The sequence below is a fragment of the Anopheles aquasalis genome, chromosome X (assembly GCF_943734665.1).
Source record: "Anopheles aquasalis chromosome X, idAnoAquaMG_Q_19, whole genome shotgun sequence".
NCBI lineage: Eukaryota > Metazoa > Arthropoda > Insecta > Diptera > Culicidae > Anopheles > Anopheles aquasalis.
In genome coordinates this window covers 1,222,795-1,245,294 of record NC_064876.1, presented here as the reverse complement: position 1 = coordinate 1,245,294, position 22,500 = coordinate 1,222,795, and the positions used below count along the sequence as shown (strand labels likewise).

General features: G+C 47.2%; 5 protein-coding genes across 13 annotated transcripts in view; 2 read left to right on the top strand and 3 right to left on the bottom strand.

Moving 5' to 3' along the window:
• LOC126581372 (serine/threonine-protein kinase Smg1) overlaps positions 1–5,425 on the bottom strand; it is a 23,320-nt gene extending 17,895 nt beyond the window's left edge. Inside the window, exons 1-2 of the mRNA XM_050244973.1 lie at positions 5,104–5,425; positions 1–5,008 (exon numbers count right to left, since the gene is read on the bottom strand). The exon at positions 1–5,008 is cut by the window's left edge and continues 1,540 nt beyond it. Coding sequence (XP_050100930.1) covers positions 1–5,008; positions 5,104–5,208 — 5,113 coding nt within the window. The 5' untranslated portion in view covers positions 5,209–5,425. The remainder of the gene's footprint in view (positions 5,009–5,103) is intronic.
• A 1,335-nt stretch (positions 5,426–6,760) lies between these two features.
• Positions 6,761–8,294, top strand: LOC126581469 (uncharacterized). The gene has a single exon (XM_050245147.1). It carries the CDS (start codon positions 7,065–7,067, stop codon positions 8,172–8,174), a length of 1,110 nt encoding a protein of 369 aa, XP_050101104.1. The 5' UTR covers positions 6,761–7,064; the 3' UTR covers positions 8,175–8,294.
• Positions 8,295–8,438: 144 nt separating this feature from the next.
• On the bottom strand, positions 8,439–11,165 carry LOC126581452 (lipoamide acyltransferase component of branched-chain alpha-keto acid dehydrogenase complex, mitochondrial). Its single transcript, XM_050245123.1, has 4 exons — positions 10,826–11,165; positions 9,418–10,161; positions 8,932–9,327; positions 8,439–8,850 (listed from the first exon to the last, which is right to left on the bottom strand). The coding sequence occupies exons 1-4, from the start codon at positions 10,910–10,912 to the stop codon at positions 8,614–8,616; spliced, it is 1,464 nt and encodes a 487-aa protein (XP_050101080.1). The 5' UTR covers positions 10,913–11,165; the 3' UTR covers positions 8,439–8,613.
• A 295-nt stretch (positions 11,166–11,460) lies between these two features.
• LOC126581412 (guanine nucleotide-releasing factor 2) lies at positions 11,461–20,938 on the bottom strand. 6 transcript variants are annotated; one of them, XM_050245049.1, is made up of 18 exons: positions 20,873–20,938; positions 20,552–20,731; positions 20,399–20,451; positions 19,654–19,805; positions 18,881–19,172; positions 18,422–18,636; positions 16,920–18,345; positions 16,689–16,858; positions 16,184–16,207; positions 15,628–15,769; positions 14,692–15,550; positions 14,412–14,580; positions 13,820–13,988; positions 13,382–13,744; positions 13,156–13,308; positions 12,962–13,087; positions 12,756–12,887; positions 11,461–12,680 (listed from the first exon to the last, which is right to left on the bottom strand). In XM_050245049.1, the coding sequence occupies exons 4-18, from the start codon at positions 19,703–19,705 to the stop codon at positions 12,545–12,547; spliced, it is 4,428 nt and encodes a 1,475-aa protein (XP_050101006.1). In that variant the 5' UTR covers positions 19,706–19,805; positions 20,399–20,451; positions 20,552–20,731; positions 20,873–20,938; the 3' UTR covers positions 11,461–12,544. The 6 variants fall into 6 exon arrangements, with proteins under 6 accessions (XP_050101006.1, XP_050101042.1, XP_050100997.1 ...); XM_050245085.1 differs by adding an exon at positions 19,384–19,461 and having other exon boundaries at positions 20,552–20,912; XM_050245040.1 differs by having other exon boundaries at positions 20,552–20,912.
• A 282-nt stretch (positions 20,939–21,220) lies between these two features.
• The window catches only part of LOC126569300 (E3 ubiquitin-protein ligase Ubr3), a 19,753-nt gene continuing 18,473 nt past the window's right edge, over positions 21,221–22,500 (top strand). For 3 of the 4 annotated variants that reach the window (XM_050226300.1, XM_050226293.1, XM_050226285.1), the window contains exon 1: positions 21,221–21,407. The gene's annotated coding sequence lies outside the window, so the exon portion shown is untranslated. The remainder of the gene's footprint in view (positions 21,408–22,500) is intronic. The other variant, XM_050226310.1, reaches the window with a different exon arrangement.

Genomic DNA, 22,500 nt, shown 5'->3' with positions numbered 1-22,500 from the left:
GCCGCCACACATCAGCCAACCCTTGCAGTAGCTCCGGCGCCACGGTACCGAGGCTGGGCAGCTCGTGCTGGAGCCGCTCCAGCAGCTCCACCGATCCCATCGGATACCCATCCAGATCGGGACCGTCGGCCGCATCGTCCTCACCCTTCTCGGCAGCGGCAGCCGCCACCAGCCGGCCGTGCTCGTTGAGGATCGCCAAAATTCGGGCGTACTCGCTGGCGTGCAGCAGTAGCCCGGTCGGTGCGAGGCAGGCCCGTATCTGGTCCGTGCTGATCAGGTTGGTAGCGAGACCGGATCCGCCCAGCTCGACAATCCGTTTACCCCAGCGGTACAGCCACGAACCGAGCTGATACCAGGCCTTGGCGAGGGTCGGTGCACGGTCGGCGGCTTTCTGTAGCAGCAGCCCCACCAACCCGTCGTACCGGCCATACACCGGTGACGTTCCGTTCGGTGGTGGCGGCGGCGGCGGCGGGGTGTGGTGCGGATCGACGACGACGGGCGGCAGGACGTACTTGGTGCCACCCTGGCTTGGGCCCTCCTGCTCCAGCAACCGTAGCCCGACCGATTCCACCCGTAGATCAACACCATCAACAGCCGTCGGTTCGCCGGTGCTGCTGCTGCTGCTGCTGTTACAAACTGTGAGCCAACCGGCGATCGTAAGGCGAAAGCGTGCCTCACGCTCCGCCAGCCGCGTATCGGGCAGTGCGGCGAGGGCCGCGGTGCAACAGGCCGCGAGATCGATCGCCTCGAGCCGCTGGTGCGCACCCTGACAGTACAGCCACTTGCAGTGTTCGTACACGGCCCGGGCCAGATTTTCATCGCGCAACGGAGTAGTGCTGCCGCCCGTCACGATGCAGCAATCCTTGAGGGCGGACGCTACCTGCTCGAGTGAGGGCCGCTGGATGGTGGCGAGGGCCGGCAGGTACTGGCCGACGTTCGCCTTGCCGTAGTACTTCTCCAGTTCGCGCCGGCACAGCCCGTAGTTGTTCTCCTTGCGTCCCATCGACACCATGTTGAGCCGCAGGTCGATGCTCTGCTGCTCGGTGCCGTATGCCGAACCACCACCGGCCCCACCACCCGTTTGGCCCGCGTGCAGAAACTCGGACCACGAGAGCAACCGCATCAGCGTGAAGGTGCCGTACGATTTGTCCACCGTGAGCGTTCCCAGATCGTCGCCCGGGGCACCTTCGGTACCGGAGTCACCCGTGCCGCCGTCTTCGCCCTTGCACGCACCATCGATCGCTGATGCGTCGTCGGTAAGGTTGCCGCCCCCGCCCCCGCCCCCGCTACTTGTGGTGCTGGCGCGTGAAAAGCGGCGCGCAATCTTGTACAGCATGTGATTGGTGATGGTCAGCTGGAACAGATACTCGCGGCACTTGGTCAGCAGACACTCCTGCAGGAAGCACTGGATCAGCCCGGTCGACGTGTCGATCAGCTTCTCGCGCTCCTCCGTCGGGCTCTGGAGGATGATCGCCGACAGGCTGTTCTCGACCGCGCAGATCATCTTGTGGCTGGAGAAATCGTTCGGCACCGCGCTCCCGGTTTCGATCGTTTCCCACTGGCTCAGCTGGAACACGCTCGTATCGTACGTCTCCTCGTACCGCAGTATCGAGTAGATCTGGTCGGACGTGATCGTCACCAGCGGGATGGTGGCCCGCGGTGTCCCGCCGCTCTCCTCCGCCAGCAGAAACTCGTACAGCTCCCGGTAGCTGCCGGTGAACAGCAGCGAAACGACCGTCTGATCGACGATGAAATCGCGTATGTGCCGATCCATGGCCGCCGCACTGGCCGGCTCGTTTAGGATCGCCCGGAACCCGGCGGCTGCCGTTTCCCGGTGCCCGGCCGCCTCCTCGGCCGCCATCAGTATCCAGGGGTACTTCTTGCCGGTGAGCTGGCGGCTCCACACGTACACACCGTACAGTGCGTCCGACTCCCAGTTGCGCACCAGCGCCCACACCAGCGACATCAGCGTGTGCTCGAACATTCGGTCCGCCGTCTTGCCGGCGGCCACCAGCTCCCGCAGGACCGCCTCCGAGTAGCGGATCACCATTTCCGGTTCCATCGAGTGGAGCGCCACCAGATCGACGGCGGTCCGGATGCGCGTAAACCACTCCGCGCACGTCGTCTGGTTGGTGCGGAAAAAGGTGCGGGCCGGTTTGCTCGGTGCGGGCAGCGCGTACGCCGTACCCTGGGCCGCATTGTAGATCTCCTTCTCGAGCGCCTCCAGGAAACCGAGCAGTATGCGGGCGTGCCGTTGGTTCGCCATCGACGTGCCGACACCGTTCACCGGAAACCGGTCGCTCAGGGCGAGTATGCGCGCGTACTGCTTCACCATCGACTCGATGCGCAGAAAGGTGGCCTGCGGTTTGCCGAACGGGGTGCGCAACCGGCTGCTGACGCACAGTTTGGCCGCCTCCCACTGGGCCCACGGTATCAGGCAGCGCAGATCCCGCAGTGCCATCGCACCGTACGGCGACACACTGGCGGCGGACGATTTCGACAGCAGCTCGTGCAGAAAGCCACCGGCGTACGTGTCTTGGTCGCGCGTGAACGCGATCCGGTCGAGCAGCGGGCGTAGGTCGGCCATCCGCAGCGCATCCTGCTGCCGCTCACCATCCGCCCCCTGGTACTCGCTCTTCAGCTCCCGGATATCGTCCAGCCGCTGCCGGTTGACGCCGGTGAACGCGTTCACCTGGCGCAACGAGTAGCGGAGGGGCAGCTTGGAGAACACGACCGTGTAGCGGGTGCGCAGGGCCGTGTACACCGAGCACAGCTGCACGCAGCACGCCTCCGCTATCGCCTGGTACGCGGTCGGGTGCAGTGTCGCGTACTGGCAGGCCAGATCGAGACAGTCACCGCACGCCAGCCCGATCGTTTCGTTCGCGCTGCCCCAACCGGCGGCCAGGCTGCACAGGTGCACCAGCAGCCGGTGAAAGTCGTCGCAACGCGCGAGCACCTCGTGATAGCGGCAGGTGCTGGCCAGCACTGCACGGCACCAGTCCAGCAGCAACACCACCAACCGGTCCTTCCATTCGTCATCGATAATACAATGATGCTGCTGCTGCTGCTGCTGCTGCTGGTGCTGCTGCTGGAGCTCCTCGTCGTACCATTGCTGCAGGTGCACCAGGTATTCGTCGAGAAAGCGCAGGATGCGCACGAAATGGTTGATGGTGGGGCTGGTATTCGACTCGGCGGCCACTCCCATCAGCTTGTACGGCATGGCGGCCTGCTGCAGCAGACCGCTGGACGATATGAAATGGTTGTTGGTGAGTGCGTGCCGGTGTGCCAGCGATACGATCGCATGGTGGACGGAGTCGTACCGTGACCACAGCTCCCGCACCGGTGGCAACAGAAGCTCGAGCAACACGCCTAGAATCGGTTCCTGCGCCAGGGTCCAGGTTATGAAAATTGAGCTGCGTGCAGTGGCCAACGGGACCAGAATGAGCATATTGAAGCACAGCCGGTACTCGAGCGTTGATTCCGGGGCCGCGTGCCGGCGAGCGTGACCAGGCTGAGACGTGACCGGGCTCGGCTGGGCCCGTAACTGTGCCATGCAGTCACGGGTATCGCGGAGCAGCAGCTGGTACGCGGTGAGCAGGACCGTTTGCTTCTGTTTCGACAAGATCAGATGGTAAACGTGGAGGGTGCCCTCGCGCAGCGTTTCATTGCACAGGAACCGGGTTTGATAGAAGGCGTCCAGTGGGTTGAAGAGGCGCTCGGCGAGCCCCCGGGAAGCGTTCTCGTCGGGGTCGGCACGCAGGTAGCGCGCGAGCAGGTACAGTACGCCCGACTTCTGTTCCTCGCTGTACCGAGCGAAGTGCTGCAACACAAGCTTGACAATCTGCTCGACGTTGGCGGCGTTGTCGACGGGTGCGGCCAGCAGCAGCACCGCGTAATCACAGATCGCCATCAGTACGAAGGTGGTCGAGGGTGGAGCACGGGAGAAGAGCTGTTCCATTACCGGTAAGATTATGGCCGGCTGGCGTTCGAGCTGCAGCCGGAAGAACTCGCCCGAGCACGCGTTCAAGCCGAGACATTTGAGCACACAGTTGAGCGTCATCAGCATCGCACCAAAGTGCTGATCCGCACAGCGCCGCTGGGTGGCATCGTTCAGGTCCACTCCCTCGCCGCACTCCGCTATATCGTCGACGAACTGCTCGATCAGGCTGGCCGTCGTCGAGAGCTTGTCGGTCCAGAATGGCTGCAGGGCGAGCAGCACCCGGGCACAGTACGTCGACATCGATGGCTGTTCGGTGTGGGCCGTCACCATCCAACCGACGACGTTGTCCACGACATCGCTAAAGTGCGGTACGAACTGCTGCGGGTAGCAGGCGGCCAGCTGCACCAGGCTGTCGATGACGAGCATAAACACTTCCGCCTCGACATCGCACTGGTCGAGCAGCTGGCGCAGCACACCGACCAGCCACTCGGCACTCGTGCCCATCTGCCGTGGACCGTTGTGGTCGAGGCGAACGGCTTTCAGCAGGGCGATCAGTGCCGTCCGGAGGGCCATCCGCGACGGAGGGCCACTGAGATACCGTTTAATCCAGCTGGTCAGTACGGAGTCGCCGTCGGGCGAGAAGGCTACGGCCACGTGCAGTGCCATACCGAACAGACCGGCTACCCGATCGTGGCACTCGTCCGGTACATTTTCCAGCGCTTGGCAGAACGTGTGCGAGAGTCCGTCGAACGATTTGCGTATGTAGGACGCATTCGAGGCATCCAGCAGCACCACCTCCAGCTTGCCGCACAAATCGTCGCATCCGCCTGCCGTTTCTTCGTTGATTAACCGTGGCAACAGCTTAGAGATGCGCATATCCTCGGGCGTGTTCGGGTACGGTTGCTGTTGCGGGTGCTGCTCATAATCGCTGCGGTGCTCGGCACCAGGTGACCCCTTCCGCGTCTGCCGCCGGGCTCGAGTGTTTTGGTAGCTTTTGCCACCGGTTGGCGCTGCCTGATCGCCCTTTCGACTGGACGAACCATACTCGAGCGTTGCCGTGGGTTTGCTCTGCAAAAAGGACAACCAAAGGAAGTGGAAACACCGGCGAAACATCGATTGAACATTGAGAGGGCTATCTCCATTCTCCACTCCGTTCCCCTTACCAGCAGCTGTTGATCAGTATCCTTTTTCTTTCGCAGCGGCTTTTTGCCATGAGTGTTGCTCCCGCTAGCGGTTGCTGTGCGGCTTGTGGCGGGCTTCGAATTCATCGTGGCATCGATGGAGCAACATTTATGATTCGGTGTTCGGTAGTGCAAACAATCACAAATTCCGGTTTCCTCTCCCTCTGTACGGTAGTAAACTTCATAAGCAACACGCGAGCGCGTTAAAAACAATAGTGATTCGTGTTGTAAGCATAACAAAATCGAGTTGCACGTATGGGAACGGATTACATACTGACAATTGTGACAGTTTAAACAAAACACACAAAAGACATCTCAAAGCAGCATACACCGTCGTACAGAAGTGTGGGAACAGGAAAATCTCACGAGCATGGAAGAAAACCGCTTCGAAATAACTATTATGACCGTGTCCACAATATTGGCATCAAAAAATTAAACTGTTTCTTGGCTTGGCACAGATCAATGTTTAACTGTGGAATTCATTCATAGTGACGCTTGGCTCAACGAGAGTTGTTGAGTATTGCAGCAAATAGCGCATAATTTTCACGGTCAATAAATACCATGCCCAAAACATAAAAGCCGCTAACTCCTCTTTAATGTAAAAGAAGCGCAAATGGCGAATTTAATTGTTTGGGGAATTCCCTCATTATGTGACCATGGCTGTACTAGACGGGAGCCCAGCAGCGCAGGTAGACTGCGAAAACGTAAACAAAGTCGTAAGCTAAAACAAAACAATCAACGACTACGCTGCGAATAGCGTACCAAAGCAGAAGCCCAGTCACTACTGCGCTGCGCTGCGCTGCACTTGCCCCCCTTAAGTCTCAATTCCCGGAATCGAGAGGCGCCCGCGCCGATGGCTGAGCGGTCGATGGCGTCTCGCTATACAGTAATGGTCACGATCGACGTTTAATTGTTCGGGGAATTCCCTCATTATGTGATTAGGCTCTACTAGACGGGAGCCCAGCAGCGCAGGTAGACTGCGAAAACGTAAACAAAGTCGTAAGCTAAATCGAATCAATAAAAAACTACGGCGGATAGCGTACCAAAGCAGAAGCACAGTCACTACTGCGCCGAGCTTCCCCCCCCCCCCCCCCTTGAAATTCCCGGAATCGATCTGGGTCGGCGTCGACTCGGGCTCGGAATCGATTCCGATTTTTTGCAGGCGCGATCGGAATGGAATCGGTGATGATAAAAAAATAAATGTTCATCTCTACTTAGTACCAATGTTCTCAGCTCATTGCGAGCGTTCCAAAGATCTCAATGTTAAGCATAAAATACTACTGAACTGCTGTTTACTATTGTGTCATCTAGCAATCTGAAATAGAGGCTGGGTAATGAGGAAATATAATAAAAAGAGTTTCTGTGTTCCAATAAATAAATAAAAATCATTGAAAGCTTAGTCACTGAAGCTAGTTGACTAAAACAAATGGTTGAACCTTGGGTTTCTTTCTCTCCTGCTTATCACACTCCACGTGGCGGTATCAACAAAAGATCGTCGATCGATTTTAAATTGCCGATTTTATTCAACACATATTCATAATTTCTTAAAGCTGTAGTATTTTGAATGGATCAAACAGGCCATGCTTTGTGCTAGTGCATTACAGCTTTAATAATTGCGTAGGTATACTTACTAACAGTACCGCATTAAATCAAAATCACACACAGTTTGTTCAACGATTATTCAATCACTGTATCATCAGGTGCGATGATATGAGGCTGCCTGCGGTCACGTTTGTTTGGCCAGTTGCGACAAATGCACACTTATCGATTTTGCTATTTATTGCTTATTGACTGTTCTGTCATCTAGTTGCTCATATAGTAAGGATGCAATATATCATTTGATAGAAATTCCAACATGTATGTTTCATCTTATTGGTAGGGATTGTGACAGAATCCGTATAAAAATCCTTCACCACTGCCCTGTCCTATAGTTGTTGACCGAAATGTTGAACCTAGGGCTTCTTTCGCTCCTGCTTATCACACTCCACGTGGTGGTATCTTCAAGTGAGGAGCTCTACCTGGCACCATCTCAGTACTGCGCAGTGCCCGAAAATGGTACAGCCGCCCCTGAGCTCAAGGATACTTGTCTTCAAGAGACAAACGCGGATCGACAGAGGCTAGTCGAGGAAATCTACAATGTACACCAAAAGCTTAACACTCTCATGGGGGCCACTGTACCACTCGATAAAGCATTTCATTCAGTGATCAACAAAGCAACCAATCTCGAGACATCCTTAGAGTCCTCAACGAAGCAAATTAAGAAGCTGCGCCAAAGTGTGATGATTGCTGCCATTGGCGCTGGAAGGATAGCAGAAGCCATTGCCCAATACCTGAAAAGCGGATCCTGGCAGGACAAGGCCACGATTATCAAACGGATATACTCTCATCCCCGCAAGACTAAGCGCCACATAGTCCATCTGTTGCAATTCATTCGGGCTCTGCCCATTCGTACGGAGCGCGTGGAGTTCTACTATCTGCTCAAGGATGCTCTGATCCAAGCGAATGAACACGAGGGTTATCTTGGTGCCCTGTTTGCTTACGATGTGCACCAGGTAGCGTTCGAACACGATGGCGAGACAGTGCTTGATGCTAAGGCTGAAAGAGAGCTGTGGTCTGTGATGCTGAATGCGACTGTTGCGTACTTTAAACGGGCGTTCCTGGTGGGCGACAACCGCGAGGAATTGAACGAACTCGATCGACAACACTATTCCGTATTTTCAATGCTGTTCCCTAAAATTACGACAATATCGCGGGAAGACATACGCAAGTTCGATGCTGCCAGAATGATTGAGCTACCGTGCCTGATGGATGATAGCTACTCGAAGATCCTTTTCTACCGCAAGGCGATTCAGGTGCTAACGAAGCATTTCAAGTGGGCTGATCACAACCATCTTGTTGCTCCGAAGTTGGCAGGCCTGTTCAACAGCTGCATACCGGAGATACGTAAGGATGATCAACACGACGCGCAGCTTCTACAGCAAACCAAACAGCTTTTTGCGACATTTAAGGACGGGGAAAATTTTGAATCATTGCTGAAGAAAAATGTTGACTAATACAAATCTTTAGAATTAGTGCAGGAACTTTATGATGTATTGAATTGAAAAAGATTCAGTCCTGCACGTAATGTTCTGGATAATTAATTATTGACTGTCTTGTGCTGTTTTCTCGGTTCGGCTGCTTTCTCGCATAATTTAAAAATGGCATATTGGAAGGAAAGAAAATTGAACTTAGCATTGACATAGTCACAGGAGGTTCGACATCGTTCATTGGCGTTTCGCGCAATTTCTTCGGTAAATAAAACACATGTTACACTACAGTTTAGACGCGAGCAGTGCTCGATACACGTTGTTGACCTTCCTAGATATCTAAGCAAGGCCATCTAGGTATCTCTTGTCTTACAGACTAGTAAATGCAATATCGGCACGTTGGTTGGAATGCGATTGAATACGGCGTGATCGTCATACTGATCTACGCGCTGAATGGATTATGCTGCTAGGCAGCAAGGAGTAGCATGTTCGGGTTCTCTAGATACTGTTTCCAAAGGTTCGAGAAACTCGCCATCGTAACGCCGTCGATGATGCGATGGTCCGCTGTCCAGCTAACTACCATGATGTGCGCCGCCGTCACATTGCCGGCCGCATCGAAACGGGGTAGCACGCGCGTCTTTCCCAGACCACCGATCGCTACCTGGGGCGAGATCACAACCGGATGCGTATAAGTTCCGCCAATCTGCAGTGAAAAAATGATGCGAAGAGAATGAGAGATTAGAAATTCAACACCCAATACCAGTAGTCCAGTGGAGTTACGTACGATGCCGATATTCGAGAGGGCGAACGTTCCGTTGGCGAAATCGTCCGGCGTTAATGCCCCGCGCGTACCGCGATCCTGTAGCGCGTTCATATCAGCCGCAATCTGCATGATCGACTTTTGTTGCACATTCTTCACGTTTGGCACCACCAGACCGTTAGGCGTTTGCATTGCAACACTGATGTTGTGGTACGCCTTGTAGATAACACTTTCGGCCGACTCGTCGTACGAGCTATTCAGAATCGGGAATTCACGCAGCGCGGCCGATGCCGCCTTCAAGAAGAAAGGCATATACGTAAGCTTGACTCCCCGGCGGGCGGCTTCCTCCTTTAGCTGGTCACGCACCGACACCAGTCTGGTAACGTCGATCTCGTCGCAGTATGCAAAATGGGGGATTTTCTAAAGGATAGCGAAGCAAAGCAGAAGCGAAACCGAAGAGTGATTAGTGGATACAAACAATATACGCAATGCAAAAGCTAATCGTCTTACCAGCGCTTCGGTCATCGATTTCACCATAGCCTTGGCTATGCCTTTCAAAGGCACAACCGTATGGGCATCCTTCAGATCGACGAACGCTGGAGATGTTTTGGAAACGGAAGCGGCTACTGATGCTGCTGCTGCTGCTGCTGCTGCTGCTCCCGAACGTAATGGGGTCTCCACCGTGGGATGGGGCTTCACGGTCCCTTGGGGGATGAGTTGCAAATACTCGAGCACGTCTCCTTTTAGCACGCGCCCATTACGCCCAGAAGCACGAACCTTGCCCAAATCAACTTTGTGCTCCATAGCGATCCTTCGGACAGCCGGTGTTGCAAGCACCTTGCCGGTAGCCAGTTGCCCGGGTAGCGTCGTTGCCGAATTTACATCCTTTGGGGATTCTGGTTCGTCATCCGAGCTGCTGCTGCTGCTGCTTCCACTATCGTCGTCGTCGTTTTCCACCTCGAAATCGAGCAGTGGTTTGCCAACGAGCGCGATACTATCAACATCATGATGGAGCTTGGCGATCTTGCCATCGTACCGGCTGGTGATGGTAACCGATGCCTTATCGCTCTGCACCTCGCAAAGATTGTCGAACTGCTCTACCACGTCGCCTACCTTGACGTACCACTCCTTCACCGTCACTTCGCGAATTCCCTCGCCAATGTCGGAAAGATGGAAGGACACTAGTCGCTCGAGGAAGGCGCTAGTGTGCAGCGGTGCGCTGCGTCGCACTAGCTGCCACTCCGAATCACAGGCCTGTTGGGTGATGGGAAATATGATGAGAAAGGCTGCGCGAGTATTTCATACGCATGCATCAACACCACAATCACGGTAGCCGTTGGCCCTAGAATGCAATAGTGTTATTTAAAGGTGGAAGAACTCCTAGACGCCTACAAGAAATGCATTCTATTCTCCTTAGTGCATCCGGCATTGATAGCGCTGTTCTATTTGTGATACCTGCACAAACGCAAGCATCATAATGTAGGCATAGTATGCCGCGCCGTCTGATACCGTTATGCGTATCTCGATCTGTGTACAGAGCGATATGACCTTCGCGGCAAGTGGCTAGCCAGCTAGCAAAACAACAACATCAAAAGTGCGTGGCGAATCGCGGCTCGGCACCGATGTATGCGGCTGTTCCACGCGCTACACTAGCACGAACGAACACACTTTGCGTGCTGATAGTGAGCTGCCGCGTGGTACACAGGAGACAATACTCCAACCAGAAAGCTGCCTATGCTTGTGATCGCGCATGTGGCAAACCATGTGGCGCTACGCACACGCACAACACCGTTGATGGAAGTCGGGGGGGGGGCTCTACTGCACCGCCGTTGATTGTGTGCGATTACGTAAGGTGTCGCGGGATCACCAGATCATGCTCGGAACGGTGGAACATTTCGAGACGAAGGATCATACTCACCACCCGCTGACGGAATGGCAAAGTGCCGAACAAGTAGCGCCGTGCGTTGGGCGAGCCACCGATGCGACGAATGATCACGCCAGCCATCGCACTCCTAGAGAAGCCGTGCACCTTACGACGCTGCAAACGCTTTCAGCAACTGGACGAGATCGAGTTCCAGTATCCTGCAGGCTCTTGTGGGCGAAACCCTGGGTGAGACGAGTACGCCGCGGCAGTCTCCGTAGCTAGCGATCGATCGACTGGCGCCACACTGTTAACGCGCACACCGCTGTTGCTGGCTGGATTGCGAATGGAATGGCTTCTTGCTTTTTTACTTTCTGCGTCAAACAACCTACCACACCATTTATGCGCTAGGCTGGTGTTGGTTTGCGCGCGTCGCGTGCGTAGTGCGTTGGATCGGCCCACGAGGTGGTAGATGTTGCTAAGCGGGTTAGCGAAGAAACAGCAGAGGACATAGCGGAGAACCAGCATCAGTTGGCTGGAGTAAGAATCCTGGAGTCAGTCATCTCTTACTGGGTCTCTTACTCTTCGCTGAAATGCCTCCTATTTCCACTAGTTTTCCTTACCTTAGGGAAACGAATGGTACACTTTCTTTCAATTTCTCAACAACAGTAAAAAACTGTAGAGCAATGGAATAGTGGATTTTCATCATAATTTATTGTTTCATTTTAAAATTACTAAACAAATACGTGTAAATAAATCCCATATATTCACATGCATATTTGTACATTGATTACACGAAATCTCAATCAAACTCACTGTTTGGATTATTCTATTACCGTTACTGTACTTATAATTTTGACATACTCATCCAACAAATTACCGACTAGAATATTATTTTAGAAACATATGCTGGCTGGCTGAATTCTGAATGCAAAAGATATTTATAATTTAATCGATGATCCAACTGATGGCTGAATTTGTCGACAGCATAATTCCTCGGGGCCGAATATTTAATCCGTATTAATGTTATGTTAGTTCGATCTAGCTTATATGATACTAAGCTAATAATGACCAAACATAAAACACTTTTCAGTCAGTGATCAGTCAATCGAACATCAATGATATTGCATGCATATTACATTATGGTAGCTACAAGTAATGATGATTTATAAACTCTGTTAGATCGTGTCTATTAGTATTGATATGTGCTTTCCAAAAAGACCCAGACGATAGTATGTATGATAAAATAGGCAAAAATGTGTCATCTACAGAAACGAATCATCAATTGAATATATATCTTTTACACATCGGAGTTTATCCCATTATTTCCCTTCCCTTCCTAATACCTTAATTTTCGATTTAAAGTTTTGATACAGCGCAAAATAGCGCAAAAAATCAAGCACTTAGTAACAGAGGGTGGGTTTTACCGGAAATTCCAACCAATCAATTTGATACGAAAGGAAACATGAATCATTTGATGTTAAAAGTATGTTGTTCTATTTTGTTCAATTTCAATATATAAATAAATGACAAATGCCAATAGATTTTAATAGATGGATGCATTTTATAGCAAGACTGTAACATGATTGAAATTTCATTACTTGAATATTACACACCACGGTCAGCACTATATTCCATAGCATGGTGGGACGATGGTGAAATGATACTAACTGCTAGATTGGCGACGAATTGTTAGCTATACAATTGATAGTAATACCATTAAACGACGTGATGCTTTACGCACTTCATCGTCGAAACTATGCAGTTTAATCTGCCCTAATTGACGTTGTTTTTCCTAGTGCCGCGGGGTTTGATATTTTCCGATATTTGCCACATCGCATCTTCGTCTAAATAATTTTCAAAATTTTCGAAAAACCCAATTATTCTTTCGTTTTTCTTGAATGGATAGCATCTGAAAAATATTAAACTGTATTAATATTGTTGTCAATAAGATATTTATACATATGCATCTATAAAAGAGACAAACCCTTTCTTGAAACGCTTCATGTTCACAACAATATGATACTGCTGCCACCGTTTAGAAAAATTAGTCGCTCCCTCGGGGAGTAAATCAGGATTACCTATGTGTACAAATGTCAAATCTTGTAACACAAGCCCACTGTAATATAAAAGTTATCAGTATATTGATAAATGAAAATGGTAAACATTATTTTCTGCAATAAGGTATTTTACATGTATGGTATACAAGGCGGATTCGTCTCAGCAAGAGCTTGTCTGTACGCACGAAAACTGGAGCTTGAATCAATCAGTGCACAGTATTCCTTTAATCCTTCGGTTATAGTTTTATGCCATTCCAATCTAAAACACAAAACATATTTAGAAAGAATAGGGAATAAATGACAAAAAAAAAAACAACGGGTACATACCTTCTGATAGGGGCTGAATCAAGTGCTGATAATAGTGCTAGATAAGAATTGTAGTTATTTATTTTCCTAAGGTGTTTCATGATTTTTATGAATTTTATCACGTGCTTTTCTCTGTCTTTGCTATCGTTTTGCGAGAGAATTTGTGTGCGGGCCCTGTATGAGAATAGAATAACTATTGAATTAGCATTGATTGCTAAAAACAAATTAAAAAGGAGTAAGAAATTACCAGTATGACATTTTATTGAAGTGTTCAGTAAATCGTGTCAAATTTGGAGAACGTTCCTCACATTGCTCCTGGGCCCAGATTAAAACTTCTGGTATTTCAATTTTCTGAAAAAGCTCGGCATCCAACAACGTCATTTGCTCGGCAATTTCAGCAGATTTCAGATCTAATAACGAAGGTAGCGATGTCATAACTGCACGCGAGGCTAGCGTTTGAATGGTCAGCGTTGCTTTTTGTTTAAAAATCAGCACTTTCTCTATAAGTTTGACGCGTAGTAGTTTCGCCATGTGCAGATGTCCTGCGCTGACGAGTTGATATTTGAAGTTCATCAAAATTACAAGAAGACGCTCTGTCAGATCAGGAGCACTAAAAAGTGAAAAAAAGTTTATGACAAAAGTAAATTAATTATGTTTTTGGGCGACAATTTATATCGATACTTACGTAAGATCATTCACAACCCGGACTAGTAAGGAAAAAGATTCTTTGGCTGCTTTTTGTTTGGCATCATTCATTTGACAATGGTATACCGTGTACCGATGAGACAATTTTTGTATAAGCTCCAATGGCGATATAAATGTTCGAAATGTCGTGATAAACGCCTCTCCATATGCTGATAAATAGTAAAAAGGAAGTATAATTAATATTGATTGTCATCTAGAAACAAAATCCTAATATTTAATTTAAAGGAGTCTTATGGTCAAAACGCTTACCATCTTCTACGCCTGTCGGTTAATTTGAAACCACAATCAAGGAAGCGTTAACAATGGATTGAAAATAGTTCGATATATGATATTGAACAAACAAGTTCTTAATGATTATTGTTATAAGTGTATTGTTATAAGTGTATAGTGCACATAACACAAACAAAGGAATGGAAAAACTGTGCGGATTGGTGCATGCTTACGGTGCAACAAAATAATGCTAACGATTAAGGGACAATGCAATGAATGAGTTGCAATGCAATGAGTTTTTGCATGCTACCCTTTCTGGGACTCCTGATCTAGATTATTACAGTATATGTATTCTTCCTTACCATCAGAGTTTTTCTGCACTCGCGTTGCGTGTATGATGAGTGCATCGGGATGTCCTCCTTTCACATCCGGACCGTCTTCGTTGTCCTTTTTGAATACAAGATAGTTGCTTACGTCGAGTTCGTCCATAAGATTAACAGGTTGTTGATTTTCCGCTAAACTCTGGGTGTTCTATATGATAGAAAAATAGGATGTATCAAGAAACGAACAGTAACATGTAATTAAAAAAACAAAAATAACTCTCCACCCCCCATACACACACAAAATGAACGAAAAGTGTACCTTATTATTTCGCCTAAGTATCACTTCCACCTCCTCCTCTGGTGCTTCTGCGGTGCTGTGGTGATCGTGGGTCGATGGCTCCAGGGTTAACTCAGAAGAGTTTGCTAGTTTGCAACTAGCACCTCTATTACTACAGCTATTGTTATGAATATTTGTCGTACAGCTAGAGCCAATATTGTTACTAACAATAACGTTATTGCTCTTATTGTATTTAGTGACTAGAGTATTTCCAATTGTTATAGTTTCTGGATTTGAAACGGAAGGATAGATATTATCGGAAACTTTACTATTTGCATTACACAGATGCAAATAGTCACCAGACTCGAGTTTCTGATGATCAACATTGCAATCAATTATTTTACCATTGCTGCTTTCGACTGTACTACATGAACAAACGCCCTCATTAATTTCAGGTGTCAGATTCGGTACATTAGATGCATAATACGAGGCAGCAGCAGCAGTAACTGGGATCGCGGAAATAGAATTAGTAATAGCAGTAGTAGTAGAAGTACTAGTAAAAACAATATCAGATGTCGATACTTGGCAGGTATCCGATTCGATGGTCGTTTCGCGATAATTGGGTGATAGTTTTGATTTTATCAAGAAAGCCCCAGTAACGTCCAAAGATTGACTGCATGTCGTTTTGCTAATTCTCGATGATGGTGAGCTTATTTTTTTGGATAAGGTTTGAGATTGGTACAATAAGTCTTGTATGATTTTTGGACTAGCAGGAGGTGTTGATGCTGTGCTTTGGGTTTTGCTATTGATGCGTTGGCGTTTTGGAGGTAGGGCTGGAGGCTTATTGTTAATATTCGGCGAATCAGGAGGAGAAACGGGAGCTGTACGCGATGGAGATAAACTGAACAAAAATAATGTTACGTAGAGCCACGATACTAAACATTCAAAAACGCCTGTAGACTAACAATAATACCGTACCTCATGGTATGACTGTGACATAGACTATGGCTGGCAGATGAAGCATTTTCCGATTGTGTCATATTGTAGGTATGCACGGAGTGACGCATAAATTCAGAATGATTTTGAGTTGCACTGCCAAATATTTCCATGTACGCCATAACTGAAAAGAACAAATTAAACATTGGTTAAATTGTTATAAAGAAAAGATGGTTGGTTTGAATTTATATTTTTGCTAGAATTGAAAAAGTGCTAAAAAACGTAACAATGTTCCTTGGCAAACTAGTCCAAGGCTAAAATAAATAAACAAACCATATTAAAATCAGCAAGAAAAATGTATCATTAAAGATCAATTGTAAAATCTATATTGAATCAACAAAAACATAATTGATAGTTTTGCTATGAATCAATTCCGTGTTCATGTGATGTACTTAAAATTGGTTGAGAACTATCCATTATACTATTATTGTGTATGAGGGTTTATGTGCGGGATTGTTGGTTTTGAATTTCAATGTGTCTAATGTATAAAATTACACTTTGAAAAGGATTTTAGTTTATGTTCAAGAGACCAACTTACCTGAATAAGCAACACTTTGAAACACTAAAGTGCGCGCATCGTAACATAGAGTTAAATTAGATAAATATTCCATTCATTTGATGTTCTTATGGTGGAAATCACATTTCGACAACAACGTCTTATTTATAGTCCCTCAATTATCAATATTCCAACAATTCTTTGCAACACAGGATTGGGCAGCATGCGTGGACAAAGTCTATCTCAAAGCGCTTTGTTTTGCCATATAGAAATAGCAAGGTAAAGGAGCATCGCACAAAAACTATAATCATGTTTTGATGATCAACATAGTATTACGAATTATGTTTATAGTTTTTACCAATTACCACATACCCTTGTTTTCCATTCCTTATCGTTTACATAATAACAGTCAAAACTAACAAATGATTGATGAAAGAAACGCTTTCAATCGTTTTCTCGGAGCTAATTAAAACGTCGTACATCGTATTGAGCCTTCAACCGGCTAGGTACAGACTAGATAGTATAGCAATAGAAGACAAATACTTACTATGTTTTTTTTTAATTGGCAGCGGCGGTGGTTCTTCTTGGAAACGGTTTATGAGTCTCGGTTCGAAGAGACTTACATGTTTGTTGGACAAATTATCAAATATTTGCTGTCTGCTATGCAGTAATGAAGGCGAACTTTGTTTGGAAATATGTTCCAGCATAATCTGGGGACTGCAATTTATGTGTCAAAATATTATTCAATTTAAATAAAATAATCAGTTTGAGTAAGTACCTTCGCTCAGAATCTGTATCGTCAACGTTATCGTACTGTGAGGGGTGCCTTTCTTTTTTAATGCTTTGTAATCGCGTTTTAACCGGAAGTGCTGGAGGTCGATCCGAAGACATTAGAGAAGGAAATACATCATCGTTTCCCAAGATATCGCCTAGATTGGTGTGCTCTATCGGTTTCGGCACACTGTTGCTTGGCGTAGCTTGAAATTCCGGCAAATTACTTATTTGATATTCTTCACCGGATGGAATGATCGTTTTCTTCATGCATTCTTGAGTCACAATTGTTTCGATTTTTTTCTGATGTTGATAGTGTTGTTGATTGTGTTGATGATGGAGAACATGTATCTGATGGAGATTCTGGTGCAGTTGTGGTTGACTAGCAGCGTTCATTGCACTATTTTTCAGCTTGGTGCCAGCATAAATCGCAGTGCATCGAACATCGTTTATACTATCTACAACAGATTCTGATCGTTGCACATGACCAGTGGCGGTTTTTTGCTGATTGAATGAAATTACTCCTACGTTATTATTATCACGACTAACACGTAATGAGTACATTGACTCAATACCAGACTCGTTGGAGTTCCGGTTGTTCTGAACCCCCAGTTCGTTGGTAATCATACCGTGTGCACCAATAGCATCGTGCGGTTCATTCCAAACGGCCGCTGATGTTGGAGAAGATATTATGCCGGCATTGATTGATGAACCTTGTGAGATAGTACTCATTTCGTTGACTCCAGTCAGGATGCGTAGCTCCTCTTCATCGCGAGAGTTATTTAATGCTGAATCCAGCGATCCAGCGCTGGCACTAAGGAGACTAGAATTGTCTTCGGGGGATCGGGAACGAAGAGACATGCGATCTAATGCACCGCATCCCAGGAAGGTTGAATCGGAATTGCATTCAGATGTATCGTGAAACGAAAGGTTTTTTGAATGTTGGCTCTTGCGCTTCGGTGGCAACGGCGGCGGCTCATTCGAACGATCGGGCAATGGTGGTTTTGGTGGAGGTTCGCTCGATTCGCGCAATATACTCTCTGTACTATGCGACGCACGCACTGTTTTTAAACAAGTCTGTTCTAGAAGATCACGTTCACGTGGTGTTAGTGGAATATCGGGTAGCGAAGTTCGTTGACTGACCACATCCACGGTTGGACGCTGCAGAGTATTGGAACTTGCAATGTGTTGCTTATTTCCATCCCGATCGTTGAGTTTTTCATTAGCTAGATTTACAAGGTTGTTCACGGCGTTTTCAACTAGTTCAACCACTTCTTTCACATTTTCTTTACTAAGTGAGGGGCAGTCTTCACCCTCTTTCGTAAGCAACACTTCGTCGCAAAGCCTCAAAAGATTACCGAGCGAAATATACACATGATTTGTAGCGTTGATAAATGCTGTGCTATTCTCGTTCAATGTATAGGATTGCAAAGCTGTGAAAGATAAACCAAAATAGCAAAGATTATTATAGCACAGTTTCAACTACGTCCTAACAAATAGGCAACTTACCAGTGTGCACATTGGCAATAGATTCAAGCACAACTGTTCCGTTACCTGGTAACATTTCTAATTTATTCTTTAGAATTACATCTTTGAAATGGGTGAGAGCATTCTTGACCTGACGAACATGGTAATTAAGATCATGAATGGGTTTTGCAGGTTCATCCGTTGTACTTTTACGGTTACTGCTCGGGCCTGTGCGAGGGTTGTTGGGTGAGTGGGACCTATGGAAATAAAGAGATTTACATTTAACTATAAACAACGCTGTTCGAGCACGTTCTTTTCAGTCTTCTGGAACACATTTTTAGCTCCGACTCTGTTTCATATTTGAGTTGTTATGGTCACATTAGGGTTAAATACAACATCTCCAAGAAATTGTAACAATTTCAGTAGAGATTTTTAGCTGTGTACGATTATATTTCCTGGAGCTGTATTTGAAACAGGCAACAACTAACGAACCACGCTTACCTAGTCATGGTACTGGTCGGCGTGCGTATCTGCGAAATTTTCTCCAGGAAATCGTCTTTGAACGATCTTGCTCGTCGAGCCAGCTTGTTACCACGAATGCTACCTTTGGGTCCTAATGTGCCGGATGCACCGTGTGAATCGCTGTTATTTCCAACTTCTCCTGAGCAGATTATAGTTGAACTAATGTTAGCAGAGTTCGAACCATTACCAAGGCTGCTCGCGTGAGCATGACGCCCGGTGGAAGCTGGAGTTGATGTGATCTCTACACTCACTGCAGAACTGCTATCCATGTCTAAATAGAAGAATAAATTACATATACATTACAACAACGTTGAAAGAAACATATTTCTATGGTTTACATAAACGTAAATCCTAAATGATATTAAAATATATCGAATATTCTATCTGATTGAATACAATCAGGCTGGATACAATTATTATTGATGAGGCGTAATCGTTATTATGACAAAACAACTTCAATTTGAAGAATAAACATGGCTCACCATATTTAGCGAGTTTGGACCATTGAGGAAGCAGATAAGGTAACTAAACGTATCGTTCTATCGAGTCTCGAGAATCCCCTTTAACCAGTTGCAAATGATAAAGAAAATAAATTAAAATAAAATGCTTGTAAAGGATGTTAGCTTTACTAAACAGCTTTTGCCATATGCATTTAGGCGTCGAGCAAAATTAGGAGAATGATTGAATAACAAGCTTCATGAAGCAAAGAGCAAAGGATTGAGTCAAGACAATAAGTTAGTAGCCATACTCACCATTTCCTGCATCCGATGAGGTTCCTATACGCTCTTCCTTTAAATTGGACATTCCGATTCGTAGAATAAACGCTCTATCGCTGTACAATGATTGAGAAGTGTAGTTTTCTCGTTTCCTTCAGGAGATCCTTCTCAATGATGCTTTGTATAAACTAAATGATAATAATACAAACACTATTAGGGTATAGCAGAGTAAAGTAAATAATCACGCGTCGATAAGTAAGACATATAACTAACTAATTAACTGTGGCTGTTAGCATTTGCTATTCAAGGTACATCTATTCAAAATATGTTCTCTCAAGACCCGAAGCCTCATGCCGGTTGAGTCTACTTGCATAAGAATCTTTTCGCCATTAACATATCAATTTCATAATACTGATGATACCTAACGACCGCAATCCGTGATTTGCAAGGAGTTTGTTACTCAAATGGAAGAATACAGCTTTCAGCACCAAGGCCTTAGTCAGTCAGTGTCGCCTGCGCGCTGTAATCCATTAAGACTTGGATAAATGTCTACACACAAAAAAAAGAGGCGAGAAGGTGGCACCGCGCACTCCCAGCACAAACGTCTGCGTTTTGTATGTCGAGACGGTGTATTATGCGGCAACCGTAAAAATTCCTTAACGTATCGCAAGAAGGAATACGATTTATACATTAACAGAACCTCGTGAAACCAGAGTTTGGATACTGTAGTGTAAAACCAACAAACCAATTGTTTAAAATACGAGTGTCTTCTTTATATTACCGTGTGTCTTTGCGTTTTGCATGTTTTACCGTTCATCAGAAATCCGAAGGGTGCTGTGGTGTGGGGGAAACGAAAACAATTTAATACGTTATATTATTATAAAAGACGTCGAATTGCGTCGATGCCGTTGCAACAAATTCACTAGTAAGGTACCTGTATCACACAAAGCGACTGGTTCGTTCTACGGATGATATTTTACAAAACGTACACCATTTATTCAGCGACTACACTATCAATTAACTTCCCTCCGTGCACACAATGCATAATTGCAGAGAACAACGAGCTATATACTTTTTTTGGAAGTATCTAAATAATTTTAGGAACTCGCACTTTCTTCACACAAAACAAGATGTGTTGATTAGCTCAACATACGCACTTATTGCATTATATGCTTACGTGAATTGTTGACAGTACATTGATCAGTTGTTCGTTTTAGTTTTTCAACAACTTTTACTTAAGATAAAATAGTATTACCATTGGCTACAAGGAGTTAAGTTTGCACCAAGCTAACCAGTCACCATCATTCCGAGAAAATCTTACTTCACAGTATGTGTGGCACACTTGTGGCACAGCACTTGCGGTGCAGCAGGACTAACACAGCTGCATCCATAGTGCGAAGCCCATGTCAGTACCAACATAATGAGAAGGACTACTCGAAATTGACCGCCGTCGAGTGGACGCTGTGTACCTCGAGCAACCCGTTTCCCTAAGCTGCTTGATAATTTAACTCAACGAAATTGCTGAAACTGCTTGATCGAGTAGCCGCGTGTGGAGCTGTGTGCGTGCGCTTCTCGCCTTCTTAGTTCAGAAAAATTGAAGACATCGACCGCGGTGGGTTTCATGTGGCTTGTGTAAAAAGTTCACCATCGAGCTACTACCGTCGAGATTTGCCGGTGCTGCTACCTTAGAACAAGTTGTTGCTGTTGACGGAGGTGATGCCACGGCGTGTGTGAAAATAAGCCCTGCGTACGGGTTGCTACATCCTTAGCGCATGGTATGACGATACCTGGTGAGTCGTATAGTCTGGCCCTGCACCTTGCACGCCTACTCGATCGTCTTCGAGAGCACCGCCAACTTGCCGTATTCAGCTGGGGCCCTGTACAGCATAACATGTAACCTTATGCGGCACGGCACGGCGGTACGCTGCTACAGCAGCGAGAAAAAGAAAAACTCCTCGTGCGCGTTAGTGTTTGTGCGTGCGTTCCGCTTACAAGATTCGGTGGGTTTTATGCCCGGCGTGGCCCTGTGTATAATTACATGTGAGCACCTCCGCAAAATGGCTGGCAGCCACATCATGCACCTGCCGCTGGTGGCACACCGCTGGCCGATGATTTCATGCGGGATAAACAATGGCCGTAGCGCCGAGCGTAAGCGCCGGCCGAATATTCTGCGCTGTGTTGGTGGTGAAGGAAAGCACGTGACATTGAAGCGCCATTACGGGGGCTCCGCGGTGCTGCATGTCCTTTGAGTCCTTGAAGCGATGTGAGGCGGTAAGCGCACTGAATCCTTTTGCTGCGGGCTGACCATTGTTGCTTTGTCCGTCAATCCCGCCATCCCTTTCTGACTGCACCTCGCCACTCTCTCTCTCTCTCTCCTACCACCACGACTCACACCGCCCACCCCCTTCCAACCCCTTTCGTTCTCCTGCTCAACACACTCTTCCGTGTTTCCCGTTTGCCGCGATTGCGAAATGATTGGCTAAAAACCCCAATTTCAACCATCAGCCTCCCAGGCAGTGTTAGCTGTTTCAATAAAACAATTCGATTGGTGGCGTTTTGTACCAGAAGCCTACTGGGAGCCGCTGGTTGAGTTTGCTATGCTGAGGTGAGATCAGATACCTGTGCATAGCTTCATCTACCACGCATAGGATTACGAATGTATTGCCCTCCCGATCTGTCTATTTCTCTCCCATTCTTTCACGCTCAAGCGTTTCTTTCATCTCCTATTACTGCTCGTCCTTTTTTTTTGGATTAGCCCGGTAAAGAAATCACTTAGGACATCTCGAAAGCCTATATTTGCCGCATTAGATCATATCTACTGTGAACGAGTGTTCTCGCCTCGGTCATGCTGACAAGTCTACTTCTCAGTCGTGTTAGTGTTAT

Coding starts and splice junctions, on each gene's coding strand:
- LOC126581452 (XM_050245123.1), bottom strand. CDS start 10,912: ATGGCTGGCGTGATCATTCGTCGCATCGGTGGCTCGCCCAACGCACGG. Junction 10,162..10,825: donor TGCCATTCCGTCAGCGGGTG/GTGAGTATGATC, acceptor ATCACCCAACAG/GCCTGTGATTCGGAGTGGCA. Junction 8,851..8,931: donor CCCTCTCGAATATCGGCATC/GTACGTAACTCC, acceptor TTTTCACTGCAG/ATTGGCGGAACTTATACGCA.
- LOC126581469 (XM_050245147.1), top strand. CDS start 7,065: ATGTTGAACCTAGGGCTTCTTTCGCTCCTGCTTATCACACTCCACGTG.
- LOC126581412 (XM_050245049.1), bottom strand. CDS start 19,705: ATGTCCAATTTAAAGGAAGAGCGTATAGGAACCTCATCGGATGCAGGA. Junction 18,637..18,880: donor CCGACCAGTACCATGACTAG/GTAAGCGTGGTT, acceptor TTATTTCCATAG/GTCCCACTCACCCAACAACC. Junction 12,888..12,961: donor CCGCCTTGTATACCATACAT/GTAAAATACCTT, acceptor TTTATATTACAG/TGGGCTTGTGTTACAAGATT.